Raw genomic sequence first — 16,107 nt, 5'->3', positions numbered from 1 at the left:
GTGTCCCAGTGCTTGCAAAGTCTGACCATGTACAACTCAATTCCTTTTTGCTTTGGAAGATGTCAGTCTACACCCCAGTTGGATGATGACTCCAAGAGCCTTGCTTGGCCTGCAGAGGCCATGGGAGTGCTCTCAGCTTTAATGAGAAGCCACCACAAAGGTGAATGAACCCAGCATTGCAGCTTCTTCCCCCAGCATCTGGAAAAGGCAGAAACCTCCAGAAGCATCAACTCCCTGAGGGGACCCCTGGGTCACAGACTCTCTTGCCTTCCCAGAGGAATGCTTGTTGTTATCCACAGTATCACCCAAACGTACTCTTTGCACCTCAGTGTCTTCCTCCCAAGACATGAACCCAGAGACTTCAACTCATGCACAAGTGATTTTCAGGTCTGATCAGGTTCTGGAGCTGAGAACAGGTTCCTACTGGAGCAGGAATGCCTTATGCTTCATGACTGGATTGGCCAGAAGTGGGTTTACATCAGTCTTCAACACCCCCCAAGGACTTGCTGACCCCAGAGGTGCTCCTTCTACACAGCAGTTCATCAAACCTCAACATCTTGCTTCCACCTCACATTTTTACATAAAGCAGAAGTGTCCACACCTTCAGGAAAAACACTTTTTAAAGGAATAGCCAAAAGAGATGGACACACATTTGAGAGCAACTTACCTAATTAGCTTCATGATGCCCATCACACATGTAAAGCCCAAAGGCAAGGGAATCTCAGACACAACAATTTGGCTGAAAGCAGATATAACTCACAGGAAATAAGTTTTAAGAATTGGTTTCTCTGTTACAAGAGCTTCTAGAGGAGATCAATTAATACTCAACAAGTGACTGGTTTTGGCAACTCAGGCTTGGTGCCCTTAAAATGAGCAGATTTTTTTAAAGCTGTTACATTGCTTTTACAGTTCAGATGGTGTTCAGATGAGTTCCTGGGATACACAAATCACCTACTTCTAAACAGGCTTTTGCATGTTATAGACTAAACTTCTTAACTTACAAATAATTATTTTGCTGTTTCCAGTTTACAATGGTAAAAAATGAAGACTTCACAATGGGTATAAATGGGAGGTAAATGTATTTTTAAAAACAGAATAAAAAGCTGCACGTTAAAAACTGGCTCACAGACTAATAAATACATACATCAAAGACATGAAATTTTCAGCAGCTGGTTTTAAAGAGCAAGGAATTGGGAAAAAACTAGCTGTCCAGACTCCATTCTGGCTCTGTGGTCTATGTACTAAAAATATCTGCAGTTGAAAAACAAGTTAGCAGAGGAGTAGAATCAGCTTTGTCACCTATTTTCTTTTTTAAAAATTAAGCTACTTCCTAAAAGTGTGGTGTAAAACCTAGAGAAACTATTAATTTCTTCATGCACTTGATGACATTGAATTAAAAAAGAAATTATTTTAACCCAGAAAAAATGAGTCATTGTATACAGTAAGGGCAGCCTTACTGCAAGTTTTCTACAGTAAAAGTATTTCTAGAAATACACCAGAAATTACTTTCCTATAACAAAATATACAATTATGTGTTGGATCATCATTGAGTTTCAATACTTAGGCAAAACAGAAACAGCTACTGTGAAGTTTCAAAAAAAACCCAAAGAAACCCAACTCCAAAGAGCAGAAAGATGTTTTGACGGCTGTGGAGATGCCAGAAAGCAATGCTGGACACCAGGAATCTCCAGAACAACTCCCTTTCCAAAGTGATGTGTAGTTTGTGAATTAGACTGTGAGAGAAAACTGATCCTGTTCTATGGGCTTCTCCACCCAGGCTCCAAGTCCTGCCTTCAGGAATGCTTTAAACAAACACTCTTTAGCAGTTTGATACTCTGTGGCTCCTTGCTTGGTGTCGTGGTACAGGTTGGGCTTGAGGATCTTTGAGCGCAAGCTGGAGGAAAGCTGTGGGGTTGAGAGACAAGAGAAGGAGAGAGACAAGACTATTAAAGCCAAACAGTGCCAGAGTGACTGAGTTATTTAAACAGCTAATATTAAAACAAGCTAAGGATCTATCAAACAAGAAGCTAAGGCCAGAAAGTCACAGACATATTTCCTGGAAGCTTTCTTTCTGAGAATAAAGAGGGAAACTTCAGCAGTGAAAATGAGATTATCCTTCCAAATAAATTAAAATGCAAAGGCAAGCTCAAAGGAGACAGCAACCTTTGCTTACTCAGCTATAAACAAAGGAATATGCAATTTGGATCTAACACCATCACATGAAGCAACAGAGTTAACACATTCCTCTTCTCCATTACTGCATGGAGCAGCAGCTACCTGGCCTCAAGTTGCACCAGGGAGGTCTAGATTAGATATCAGAAAACAAAATTTCACTGAAAGGGTTGTAAAACATTGGAACAGACTGCCCAGGGAAGTAGTGGGGTCACCATCCCTGGAAATCTTAAATGTGTGGATGTGGTGCTAGAGGACACGGTTTAATGTGAACATGGTGGTGGGGCTGCACTGATGGCTGGACTCGACTTTTCCAGCCTTAATGATTCTGTGGCTCTAACATGAGGCTGAGGAAGAGTACAGAAAGCACATGCAGGTACTTCAGTGAGACTGAGTGGCAGACTGGTCCCTCTGGAAGCTGTACCTTGGCGTGGATGCGCATCCAGCGGCTGTAGAACGCGTGCTTGCAGAGGCGCGACGCGCGGCCCATCTCATCCTTGCCAGTTGTGGCATTAATGACTTCCAGGCCAGAGTCTCCTACTGTCCAGTTCACACTGAAGTTGGGGGCCTTCCCTGGCTGACGGGCTTCAGCGTTGCTGATACCTGAAAAAAACACCATGTTTAATGATGATGACAAATACAAGTGCTTGACTGTTGTTTTTTTGGTGGGGGGTAAACAGTCTTAGAAGCAGATCTTTTATTTTGGGGGCATCCTACTGCAGATTTCTCAGCAGCTCGCAGAGGTAGCACCATGGCAATCTCTCTCTCATTCTGGCTAAAGTGTTCTCTAGTTCTGTCTTTCTCAGCAGGGCAGGTGTGCACTGCTGGACAAAGCAGCCTCCTTGGCAGAGGGGATCGGGGAGAGTTCTGTGGCAGCAGTTCATGGGATTCATCTCACCTCCACATGGATGTGGAACTATAAACCCCGGAAGCGTTCATGGCCAGGCTGGACAGGGTTTGGAACAACCTGGGATAGTGGAACTTGTCCTTTCCCATGGCAGGGGGTGGAATGAGATGGGCTTTACAGCCCCTTCCAACACAAACCATCCCATGATTCCACTGAAAGCGAGCCCCATCCTCAGCACCCTGCACAAAGCCAGAACTGGCAGACATTTGGGTCTCCCAGCATAAACCCACTTGGTTCTAGCTGCTTCCCCACTTCACACACCCAGTGCTGCACACTGAGCCTGGAGACAGGGAACCACAGGACTCGAATCACTTTGCTCAGGTGTTCACCTTCCAACTATGGTTCTATCTCCAGGGATGGAGAAGCAAAGCCACCACACTCTAACCCAAGTGCAAATCCAGCCTGGCTGCCTGCCCAGGGCAGGATTCATTCCCCACTGGAATAAGTTTATTCCCCACTGAAATTAAAAAAAAATACCCTGGTGCTCAAAGACAGACTACACATAATGAAAGTCACAGCAGCTGCTGCCATGCATGTGTGACTCCTCAGACATTCCAGGGGTAACAAAACTCTACTGAAGATGTCTCAGTCACCTCATCAGGAGAGAACAAAGCACCAGGGCAATTTGTTCTTTCTAGTAAATAAAAACCCAATTTTACTTTAAAGCAGCTCCCACTGAGAACCTATTTCAAGTCTACTCCACTGTAGAGTGCAGGTCAGGTCCTACACTTAATAAAATCTGAAAAATTCATCAAAATTGAACGTAAGCAACACAGCAGGATGCATTTCTGGCTGATATCTGGAGCACAGTCTAATAAAGCTGGGCACCTGGGAGCAGGACTGGCTCACCTGGCTCAGTCTCATGGCACCTCTGGGCCCAGCACTGAGAATGTGCAAGGTCAGAATGACTCTGCAAAATTCAGTTTCCTTCCTATCATCAATTCCTCATTTAATAAACAAAGAAACCCTTTGAAACACAAACCAGTGAAGCTGTTGCATTTTTACCCTTGGTTTGGATCAATCTTGTCACTATGACTGATAAGAAATAATTAACTGAATAATAACAGAAAATAACCTACTACTCCCCATTTTCTTAAAATATAAGCTGAAAAAATTGAGACTTGGAACAAAACTTGGTTTTACCAAAAGTGATGAGCAATTAATGCTACATGACAATTCTTGGTCTTTCCTTTTTTTCTTTTAATTTAATGACATCTATACTATTACCTTTCTATTATTATTGTACTATTAATCAAGTACTCCAAAACACTTGTGATATCACAACCAGTCCCACAAGCAAATCAAATCAAGATGAGACAGTTGAACATCCAGTATGTACTACATTTCCACTGCAATTATTCAATTCCATTCCTTGGTTTTTGATGAATTAAATAGATACAAAGTAAAAAAAAAAAAAAAAGCCCAAAACCAACCCAGATTTAGGATTTCAACAGATTTAATTAATAAGAACACATTCAGCTGCTTATTTGTATGCAAGAACCCTGGAGAGATGTCAAAGGAGTCCCTGATGGTGGGTAACAAGTAGCATGGACAGGGAATCAAGGTCATCTCAAAACCAAAGCATTTGATAAAACTTTAGGTGGGTTGTACCTTCCCCCTCAAAATTTACACATGAATGTAGCACAATATGCTGAGATGAGAAACAGAAAAGAAATTTAGGGTAGAAAGTCAAATATTTTACTCTTTTTTGAAAACTAATAGAACTAAAGCAATTTAGAGAACATTGCTCAGAACTTACTGTTGAATATTATTACAAAGGGATATAATAAACAAAAGCAAAGGTCACTGCTCTTTGTGCCAGTGCTTATATAAATAATAAAGTTTAAAAGTTCTTTGAGGAGAGAGCTAAAACAAGCTTCATTATAAAGGACATAGAAAGCTGAAAAACACCAATGTGAACAGGAGGATAAGGTACCAAGGGAATACCCAAATTAAAAAATCACCAGAAGTTCTGCTGAAGGATTTATTTTGTCTACTTTAAAAACAAATTCATTAACACCTGGATAAAGATGGTCTCTTTGGGAAGAGTGAAAACAGCTGGAGACAGACCTGGTATGTGGGGTGGGGGAAAAACTGAGGTAAGATCACTGATGATACCGAATTATTTTGAAACAGCAATAAGAGGAGCAATAGCAAAAAATAGTAGAAAATACCTCATATACTGGGTGTCTAGGCAATGAAAAGGTAGATAAAACTCCTCACAGATGAACATAAAGCAACACATCTTAGGAAAAAAAAACAAAGCAATCTTCCATAAGGAGTGCTGGACTTGGAGCCTGATATTAGCTCTCAGGAATGAGATTTTAGTTTCTAATATTCAGTTCTACCAAAAGGTCAGGTCAATCACCAACAGTAATCAAAGTGAATGTCAGGAATTATTAGTGAAGGATCAAGGAAGGGAACAGAATATATGCCACTACATAGACTGGTATTGCTGCTTTACCCTGAATATCAGGTACTGCCCTGGTCTCACTAGCACAAAAATGATCCTCGTGTGAAAGTATCTATGTGCCAGGAAAAACAAAGTAGACTCAGACACTTCAGCTTGCTAAAAAATAGGACTTAGGTAGGAATATCTCAGGTATAGAAAACTGAGTGTCATGACCACTGCTTATGGTCTGGGTCTCACAGAGCACTGAGGAACATCCAATTGAGGAAGTTCCTTTGCACAAACCTTTGCACATTCCACAATCCTCCTTACTCAAGGAGGCTGTGGATAGCAAAATGTTGAAACCATTTCAAAAAATGGAACCAGGAATGATCAAATCAAAGATGTGTTAAGGATTCCTAAACATGAAGATCTCAGTACCTGACTTGGGTTTCTCCTGCATGCCCACCTCCCACACAGTGGTTCTCCCTCAAAAAAAGTCTGTGCAGGTCATCCTGCAAATGGGTAACTTGGTATTGGCTGATTTATCCAACCACCCTCACTCTGATTGAGAAATAAATTTTTTTCATATTATTCTAGAAATTTACAGTGTCTTCTCTTCAAATGGGGTGGCTCAGTCAGGCTCAACTGCCCTCAGTGCTGGGGTGCTAAAGGCACCCTTAAAAGCTGAATCCTGCAACCAAGGCTTCCAAGAGCCAGCACAGGAGGGAGTTTTCTACGAACAGACAGATTTTATGCATTCCCTCAGCTGAAAAACACCTGCTCTGGTATGTGTCTTTCCCACTGGAACTGAAAATATGGGGATGTGTTAGTAGTGGACAGGGCAGTGCTGGGCTAATGGTTGGATTTGAGGATCTTGGGGGTCTATCACAACCTTAATGATTCTATGATTTAACCTGCTGGAAAAAAACACTCTTATAAAGAAAGATCATGAAACTACAATTTTTAGCAGTACAAAAAGTATCTCAAACTAAAACACTTAATGCAGGTGGCCCAGCAGATGAAAAATTTGCCTTATTAGAGGACAAAAACCTGTTTTTACAATACTTTCTCAGCTAAACAGGCAGGACAGTAGGGCAAGACTGGTATTTCTGTTCTAGTTCATCCCCCTGGTGGAACTAAATCACAGAGTGTGTGTGGTAAAACAAAGGACACAACTGGAGACAGGTATTTCTGCTGCACTTGTTCTTGGTGAGAATACACTAAAAAATATGTGAATCCAAGAGCACATGGACAGCTACAAAAATGCCCCAGCTGAATCTAACAGCAGAGGCCAGATAATCAGCTTTGAAGACTGAACCAGTAAAAGAAAATACATCAACATAGTTCTCTGCCCAGCCTCCTAAAGAACCTTTCTGTACATTTTTAAGAAGTGCATTTTTGTGAAAACTCAAACATTTCCAAACTCTCTCTGCTGCACAGAAAGTCCTAGCTCAACTGTTTAAACAGATGGTTCTATTTCATGGGAAATAGATGACAGCACCATTGCAGAAAGATGATTTTCAAGAAGACAAGTTACAGTTACATGCTGTGAAAAGGATAACAAAAACACTTCTCACTCTGATGCAAACCTGCTGTCTTGAAATACTGATAAAAATCCCCCAAAATCAGGCAGAAACAGTGCATGCATCAGCTACTATGCTCATAAAACTCTTAGATACTTGGTACAGAATACTGCATCTCTTACTTGCTAATATATAAGGGCAAATATGTTATTTAGCATTTTTATACATCAGAGAATCTTATTACCTATCTTACCTAAAGAAATACTCATTGTTCACAACGCCCTTTTCTCTACTCCCTCCCTAAATCCTTTTTAAAAATTCATGTCAAACTTTAAACATGCTTGAAAATTATGAGCTTTTTTTACCTCTGAAAAATAAACACATGCCAAAAGCTAACCTCTACAGAACAAAGCAATACACACAGTGAGAGGGAGGATGAGATTTCAGTTTCAAAGCTCTCAGAGCATTGCTGTAACAAGCCATTTTAGAATTTAAGACAGGTGAGGTGTTATCTCCATCCATTTTAAATTGATTATTGACCTAAAAATTGTGAACCAAGCATGTCTGTCTTGGCATATTGCTAGAAGGGACCACTCAACAAAAATCTGCAACACAAGAGAAGTGACAGTGAGTGCTAACACACTATTCCACAGGTGGGAGGAGGTTTCCCTAAGCCTTCAATTCTCCTCACATCTACCTAGGGCATGCTCCAGACAGGAATGGTGTGAAAACTCATCCAAAGTTTCATCCCCCAGTTCTTCCCAACTTTTAAAATCCTTGCTATGGTATTTCTGACTAGGTATCTGTATTATGTTGCAATCACAACTTCTCTAAGGCAAGCAGCAAGCAGTTTACTCACAGCACACAGTTTGCAAGGTTTTGAGAACTACAAAATCACAACGCTACTGGAACAGACTTAGTTACCGGCACGGCCTTCTCCATTAGATACTTGCCACTAAGTAAAGGTCTGTTGAGTGTATAAAGAGGTGGTAGATCTTCTATCTCTGCTATCCTCTGGTATACGGCTCTGGATAGATGATCCCCATGATATAAACTCCCCAAGATGATGCTAGAGAAGTAAATTGGCTCCACAAAGAGGCTAAGTAAGGCTCCTTGAATACCCAATACGTTCCACCTAAGAGGGAGGGAAAAACAAAACAAAACAAAAAACAAAAAAACACTTTCTTTTTAATGGAACAAGTAACATCTGCCAGACATAACAGCAGTTAATCACAATGGACCAGACTTTCAACCCTTCCTCCTGACCAGCACATGACCATGGTAGCATAAGCTGTGACACCTGCCAGAATTTCGGAGACTAGCTTAGGGGATGTTTACTCAGTGTAATCCTGAGTAAAATGACAGGAGCAGACTCTGTAACTTGTACCCCTGCTAACATGTCTGGTGATGCATTTTCCAGCACTCTAATGCCAGAGATGGACAGGATCATTCATTGGGAGAAAGCCAAACTGTGAGATTCTCCACCAGAAACAGCAGCTGATGCCTCCAGAAGACACACAGCAGCGAGAGGAGCATCCTTCCCAGAGCACAAGAAGGATTGTCTGCAAGACCTCCATAGCTCACCACCACAAGGAAAGACCTGTCCTTCACATCCTAGCCCAGCTGCCCACACCCTGCTGACAGAAAGGGCACATGCACTGGCTTGCAATATCCATGGGCAGGGACAAAACTGAATACGAAAACTAAACATACAAAGAATGCATACAGCCTTTGCTCCCATTAGCTGCTACACAGATTGCAAACATAAATCCCTGTCTGAGCACTGTGATTTACACTGGACCAGCTCTGGTGGCAGGGATATAGAATGCCTAGGAACAAAAATCCTAATTTTGATTTTTTTTTTTTTACATTGTGTTCATTTGATCAAGTTTTGGCTCTCAATGTCTCTGTAACTGTCAAACAAAATACTTTGGAAAACTCCAACATATCCTGCAGAGGATTGTCACTGCCTTGGTTCTGAGGAATACTGAGGCACTAGGAAAATAGCATATTTCAGTGTTGGAATCCCAGAATGGTTTGGTTTGGAAGGGACCTTACACATAATCTAGTTTCAAACCCTGCCATGGACATGGACACCTTCCACTATCCCAGGCTGTTCTAAGCCCTGTCCAACCTGGAGCTGGAGTCCAGTTGGAACAGCCAGACACAAGCAGCAGGAAAAGTTTCCTTTGGTGCTTGGATAAACAGAGGAGCACATCAGAAGTTCTTGTGCTCCCATAGAATGGTTGTCCTTATTAAAACCCCATGCTATACCAGGTTGCAAGGTTCTCCTAGGAAAACAGAGAATTCAGATGCTGCTAACAGTGTTTCTTGCAGGTTGTGCTGGGCAGGCTACACATCAGCATCCTCACCACAAATGTTTCACTACTGCAATAACTGAACTACACAGGCTGGCTTCAGGACTTGTACCATGTTTCTTTTTTTAATATAAAAATGGTAAAACCTAGATTATAATCCAAAGAAACTATTTCTTGGCATATCTTTACTGATGATGAAAATGGAGGCAATATGTATTAATTTACTCACCTGTCATTAAAAAAGCTGTCCTAGTAAGTGAGTACAAATACTGTGCTAATATATGAGGCGTATTTTACATGGAATAAAGGTGTATTTTTTATAGGACTGAAAACACAATCACCAACCAAGTGTCAGAGTAAAGATATCAAGTTGTTGCTTCCCAGGACCAATATGCCTTTCTGACTGCCACAGACACAGGTAATACTATGGAAGAAACATCTGAAAGGAATTCAAGACTGAGCATTGCAAACTGAGGTTTGCAGACAAGGCACATCACATTTATATTACATAATCAGTGCTTAAGTGATGATAAACATTTTAAAATAGGTCAAAGCACTCCTCTGGCACCCCTCACTTCCTAAATAAATCCTCTGCCAGGCTCTTTTCCTTCCTTCTGACTTCAGTATTTCCAGAGGTTGTGTTTTGCTGCTTCCTCCCACACTTGGTGACCTTCCCTGGTGCAGAAAATGAAAGCTGACATTTGTCTTCTGAACAATTAGAAGAGGAGAAGGAGTGAGGACAGCTGGGCAAGCCTCTGCAAAGAGGACTGTATGAACTGGTATCACTGGGCACAGCCCTTGTTTTGCTGGGTTGTGCTGAATTCCCTTTGCCACTGCAGCACACACTTGTGCTGGGCTCAGAGCAATGGGCCTGCAGAAACCACTCACACAACCAAAACTCTTAATATTCATTAGGCAAGGATGGGTGGTGGTTAGGTTCTAAAACTAGCTTTAAATCTCATTGTTATAATAAAAGGACATATACTTCCCTACAGAAATGGATTCTTTGATCAGAAACTGGTTATAGTGCAGAGATAAACACGAAACCCAAAAGAATCACATCATCACTAAGGTTGGAAAAGCCCTCTAAAGTCATCAAGTCCATCATCCTGCTCACCACTGTTCCCAGGTGCCACATCCACACACCTTTTGGACACTTCCAGGGACACCTCACCACCTCTCTGTGCAGCCTGTTCCAGTGCCTGGCCAAGTTTTTCATTACAAACCGTGCAGTGCAGAGCAGAAAAAGCAAAATGCACTACAGAAAACTTCAAGTCAGTGTTGTCTTTCCAGCGGAGCAATTAAACAATGGATTTTATTTTTTCTTCCCATTAAAAATAGTATCAAAAAAGAGTTAAGTAAGCGAGGTGACTTAAATCTAGCTTACAAACCCAAAACTGAGTGCTAAAGAACAAACATGAGCAGAACACAGGAATGCTGCAGCACATCAATACAAACTGAAATGCCTGAAGTAAGGCATGAAAAGCAGAGAGTTGCAGATTGGAAAGAACACCCAGGGAAGCAGGCAGGGAAACTCTTCCTATGTAAACCTTCTCAGTGGAAACATCTGAAATGCTTGTCTAAGGTAAGGAAAAAAAAATGGTCTTATAACAGTATTCAATATATTCTGAGCATTCTGGTTTTAAGTTAGTACAAGAATTTTCTCTGACTACCTTCAAAAACTTTACTTTCAAATAAAATTGACATTTAAAGTGCAAGCTCTTAGATTGGTATGAAAAGCCCCAAGATTTACATTCAAACTGCTAATGCTTAACCACAGGTGCCCTGCTTTGAGCTGGGGTACTGCTCAAATTCCTTGAGCTTCCTTCAGTGTTGGAACAGAAGGATAGAGTTGGGAAAAGCTCCTTCAAACCAGTGCATCCCAACACTTCACAGCTCAACCTCAACCTTGGCCTTTGCAGATCAATGCACATGAGTTGTGTTCAACTCCTGTCAATTTACACAGAGGACACTCTGTGTACTGTGCTCACCTGATGTCTTAGTGATGAGCACCTCAGTGGGAAATCTGCACTTTATAAATTTATCACACTCATTGGTTTTCTTATTCTACATACTCTGCTCTAGATCTTGCTCCTAACAGTCTGGAGGATGGATGCACTTCCTCAACCTTTCTGCTGTTCTCAAGCACACTGCACTAAAAAAAGAGGGTGGAGAAACCAGAGACTGACACCAAATCAAGAGGAGTCCTCTCCTCCTTGCTGTGTTGTCACATTTCTGCTTTGGACCACCACCTGGCTCAGGGGTGTCACAGTGGATTCCTAAAAGGTCTGTGGATTTCTTCATGAAATGCAGCTGATTTCACAGCTCTTGACACATGAGAAGGTAAGAAAAATTTAACTCTCAGCAACACTTTCACAGCTTGCTGGTAGCACCTCTTGCCAAAAATAAAACCAGTTAAAAATACATGTGCCAGGTAAAAACCCTCCTCTGAACTTTCCAAACTCAAAAGGTACAAAAATTCTGGTATTCACATTTTAGAGAAAACACAGAATTGAGGGGGACCTAACAGATATAAGTCATAAAACTTGATGTTAATACCAAACATCCTTATTTATTCATAAGGATCTGCATCATGCTTATGCAGAGAGCAGGATGGGGCAGGGGAGTCACTATGTGTCCCCCACAGTGCTGTCCACGTGGAACTGGTGTTAAAATTCATCTCAGGAAAAGAAGAGAATCCTGCAATTACTCAAACGGGGCAAAACCTGACAAGTGTTTACAGCTCAATGACCTTCTCGTATCAAAATTATTCATAAACAACAATTACTATCAAGAAGTGAAAATTACTTAGTTGGCACTTGGTTTATCACAAGTTTTTACTTGCAACTGATGGCAAGTGAGAGAAGGTGTCATTGTGGAAGATGTAGGACTATCTCAGAAAGCACTTTTCTTTCTGGCATGCCAAAGGCACAACTTTAAACCCCATTTCTCTTTGTTTCCTAAAGAGATTAATTCTCTATGACCACTCCTCTTCAAGAGCCACAGTTGTAAACAGGCAGCAGTATCTTTAAAAGGAGTGAGAGCTTCTTTTAAATCAAGTGGCTGGGTCAGCAGCCCACACTATAAATAAGTGCAGGAAGTCTCTGGTCTTGGACAGTAGCTCAGTAGCTCTTCTCACAACCACTTTAGATTTGCAGTTACAGACATGACAAAGTTTTCCCCTTGTAGCTGCACTGAGGCAGGCAACCACACAGCTCTGACTTGTGCCAGCTTTTTTGGCATTGCCTGGATTTGCTGCCTAGAAGTTGTTGGAAACTGAAATTGTTATAGTTTATGACTTAAATATCTTCATGAAGGACCTTTGCCTATTATAGCAAAATTGTATTGCAAAAGCTGCAGAGAAGAGCACTACACCCTGAAGAGGTCTGATTGAGGCACTACTGATTCAGGCTAACAATTCAGGGCTGGGGAAGAAGAATACATCACAGAGGGATCAAGCTTGGGGGTAGCACCTTGGGGGTGGAGACCACAGCTCTGGGGTTATCAGCTGTGAGACTGGCATAGACCCTTGAACCTAAGGTTGGGGAGAGAGGCTTTGGATGTGTGGTGAAAAAACCTCTGCTCAGAGGCAGTGAACGCCCATCCTGTGCTGTGCAGAGCTCAGCTGTGGGGCCCCTTCACCCCAGGAACAGCTGCATCCATGTGAAGGACAGCAGAGGGGTGTCATGGCCCCTCAAAGGCCCCCCTAAAGAGGTCCCCAGACCAGCAGCATGATGCAACAAGATCCAGAGCCTTGTGTCAAAATGGTTCCCTACAAGGGAGGTACGTGGGCATTCCCACTTGCCCAAAATGTGTATTAACCCACTGGATTGTACATTTTTTTGGAGTGGCATAGGATGGCTGTGGCATGGGACCCTCACCACAAGGACCAGATGGAGCAACAAAACATCCTTGGGACCCTTGGGAGGGTGATGTGTTCCACCTAACCCCTGTCCCCCTACCCCCCACCACACACACTTCTTCCTCTATTTCTTTCTCTTTGCCTCTTTTACTATTAAATGAAATTTACCAATTTTTTGGCACCAAGATCTAACCTTGCTTGGTTTTAACCATGCTTTTTGGGTATTTTTTGAACATTCAAAGTTCTGTCCATTTTATTCACATTATTTTCTTTGCTCTTCCGGGTTTAAACCAGATTGTAACATATGTGAGCTTACTTGGGAGAGGTTCCATAATGGCACACCTTGGGTAGTCATTTCTCACCTCCTCCCCTCAAGTATTTCACCTAAGTGCCACACTGCCACCATGCATCAAAGTGGCCACTGCAATTCACATCAGCTACTGTCACTGGGTTAAGAACTGGTAAGGAGAAATGCTCACTTTTGGGGAAAAAAAAAAAAAAAAAAAAAAAAGAGAAAGACTGAGTTACAAATGTCCATTTGGATTTCCCACTCTGAGCATAAAACAAGGCCAGTGAATGGGCATGTGATGTTCTTTCCCACAAAAGTTTATCAGAAAAATATTTTCTCTTCTTGCAAGCAGAAGAGCACCAATGACTTCTCTCTTAACAACTCAACCTAGAAAGTTTTTCTCAGTTCCCAGAGCTTTTCTAAGAAATGATGTGAGTAAGAATTTTGTGCTTCTCAGCAGGACACTAGCTATTAATTGGAATGTTTAATGAGAAGGCAAGTAATTATTTGAAACCAAAAAATGGGCAGAAAAACACATCAAAAGAAGAAAGACAAAAAAATCAACACTGTGAAGTACCACAGCACCAGGCCAGGATACATTTAAAACAAATGCATGTATATTAACGTTAACTCTGGTCAGAAACCACCCTAACACCTTTCTGCAAAGCCACTGAGCTCTACCTCACCAGGAAAATCCTGTTTCAATGCTTCCACTCCAAGTGGGATTACACTCACACATTTCTCACGACTTTTCTTGGACATTTAGGAGGGCAGCACATTGCAGCAAAGTGCTCAAAGGCTAGAAACAGCAACTTGGATTATACAGATAATCCACACAGATGAGGCAGTTCAGATACAAGTGCAATCCCACACCCTAAATGTATCCACATCTTTCCCAGGCTGTGACTGTAAGCCTTTGGGAAAGCTCAAGGGAAATTCCTGGGGCCTGAGGCACACTGGAGGATTGAATGCTGGACACTATGGAGCAAGGCATTCTTTCAGATGTAAATGGATAAAACACATCAGGGCAATGTAAAAAAAAAAAAAAAAAAAAGAAAATTTGGGCCTCCTTACCCGTCATACAGTCTTTGTTCTGTGTCAAGGGGTTCTATTTGCTTCCTTCACTGGCACAAACAAAATTATTCCCATTAGCCCCAAGGAGAGGTGACAGCTAGCTATGGAAGCGAGAGATGGATTCTGTTCTGCATCACATAAAATCAACAAAAGAGTCAAATGTGTTCTAGCTCAACAACTGGCTTTTTCTTATATATTTGCAATGACAATGTGATAAAAGAATGTGGCATGAATCCCAAGGCAGGTGGTTGGGAGAAGCCCCTGGCATGAAACTGGGGAATTTATTTGGTGAATTCTACTGAAAATATTATAAAAGAAGCTGAAATGTCATTTTTGTAGACTTACTTTTCCCCAGCTGCCTGCCCTAGCTTCTTGAAAGGCTCTATTCATTTATGTTAGGGGTGTTTAAAATAAAATAAAAACGTTTTCCTTCAGTAGAGATGCTGATTACTTGAGACAAGACTAAAGGAACAAAGCCATTATATAACCTTCCTCCTCTATTTTTCATTTGGCGTATGCAGTTCACAAGAATAACTCCAACTTAATATTTCTAATAAACTTTGCATCAGGCTAATGGTGATTTGAAACAACAGCAGAGCTCTTTTAATTACAACATGTATAACATATCATTAAAAATAACTGAAGTATCATTAGCTAAAAAACTTGGCATTTCTCATCTACTTTGCAAGAGCACAAAGGCTGCAAACATGCAGACTCATTTTAAAAAATTCTGATGTTCTCCCATACTTCCAATGCTTGTTAAAGAATACTACTGCTGAATTGGTTTTGTCCATTTATGATTTTGAAAACAAACAACAACAATCTTTGAATCTTTTCAAAAAGAACAACAAAAAAGGAATTTGATAGAATATAAATTAAAATATTGTTTGGGAAACAAAATATTTAATTTCAATAAAATATTTAAACTATAATAAAAATTCTAGAGTAAAACCTAGATGTGTCCCTCAATTAGGTTTTTTTTTTTAACAGGGACATTTTTCACCATTAAAAAATAATAAAAATCTAAACTATGCATGGTAAATGTAGGGATCTTTGATATCATGGAATGGTTTGGGTTGGAAGGGACTTTAAAGTTTATCCTGTCGCAACCCTGTCCCTGGGCAGGGACACTTTCAACTAGACCAGGTTGCTCCAAGCCTCATCCAACCTGACTTTGAACATTTCCAATGATGCAGCAAGAAGATGTATCACCAGAAGAAGTTATCCAAATGTAAGTAATGCAATAGATTTATTGCACTGTTTTCCTAATTCTATACTACTTTAGAGGAAAGAAATCTAAAATATTGCTCTGCTATTCCCCAGTGACAGAAACAGAAAACAAAGCTGTCATGACTTGATGTGGCTAGAGTGACAGAGAATGACTACACCTTGCCTCTGAAGCCAGCAAAAGGTCTGACACCAACTGCAGGTGAAGAATCAGAGCTTTGTCACAGGGGTGACAGCCACCCTCACACTATGTCGAAGCAGGGAGATAAGCCCATCGATTCCCTGCGCATGCACTGTGGGTACCATGCACCCCTCCTCTCTGGTAGGAATCACAGGATGGTTT

At 41.3% G+C, this 16,107-nt stretch overlaps 1 protein-coding gene across 2 annotated transcripts in view; it reads right to left on the bottom strand.

Moving 5' to 3' along the window:
* Positions 1-836: 836 nt before the first annotated feature.
* The window catches only part of ADARB1 (adenosine deaminase RNA specific B1), a 57,503-nt gene continuing 42,232 nt past the window's right edge, over positions 837-16,107 (bottom strand). For both annotated transcript variants that reach the window (XM_033064490.2, XM_033064491.2), the window contains 3 exons: positions 7,948-8,129; positions 2,597-2,775; positions 837-1,905 (listed from right to left, as the gene is read on the bottom strand). In XM_033064490.2, the coding sequence (XP_032920381.1) occupies positions 1,729-1,905; positions 2,597-2,775; positions 7,948-8,129 (538 nt within the window). In that variant the 3' untranslated portion in view covers positions 837-1,728. The remainder of the gene's footprint in view (positions 1,906-2,596; positions 2,776-7,947; positions 8,130-16,107) is intronic.

The sequence above is a fragment of the Catharus ustulatus genome, chromosome 7 (genome assembly GCF_009819885.2).
Source record: "Catharus ustulatus isolate bCatUst1 chromosome 7, bCatUst1.pri.v2, whole genome shotgun sequence".
Lineage (NCBI taxonomy): Eukaryota > Metazoa > Chordata > Aves > Passeriformes > Turdidae > Catharus > Catharus ustulatus.
The sequence above is the reverse complement of the archived record's forward strand: the minus strand, read 5'-3'. Positions and strand labels throughout refer to the sequence as shown.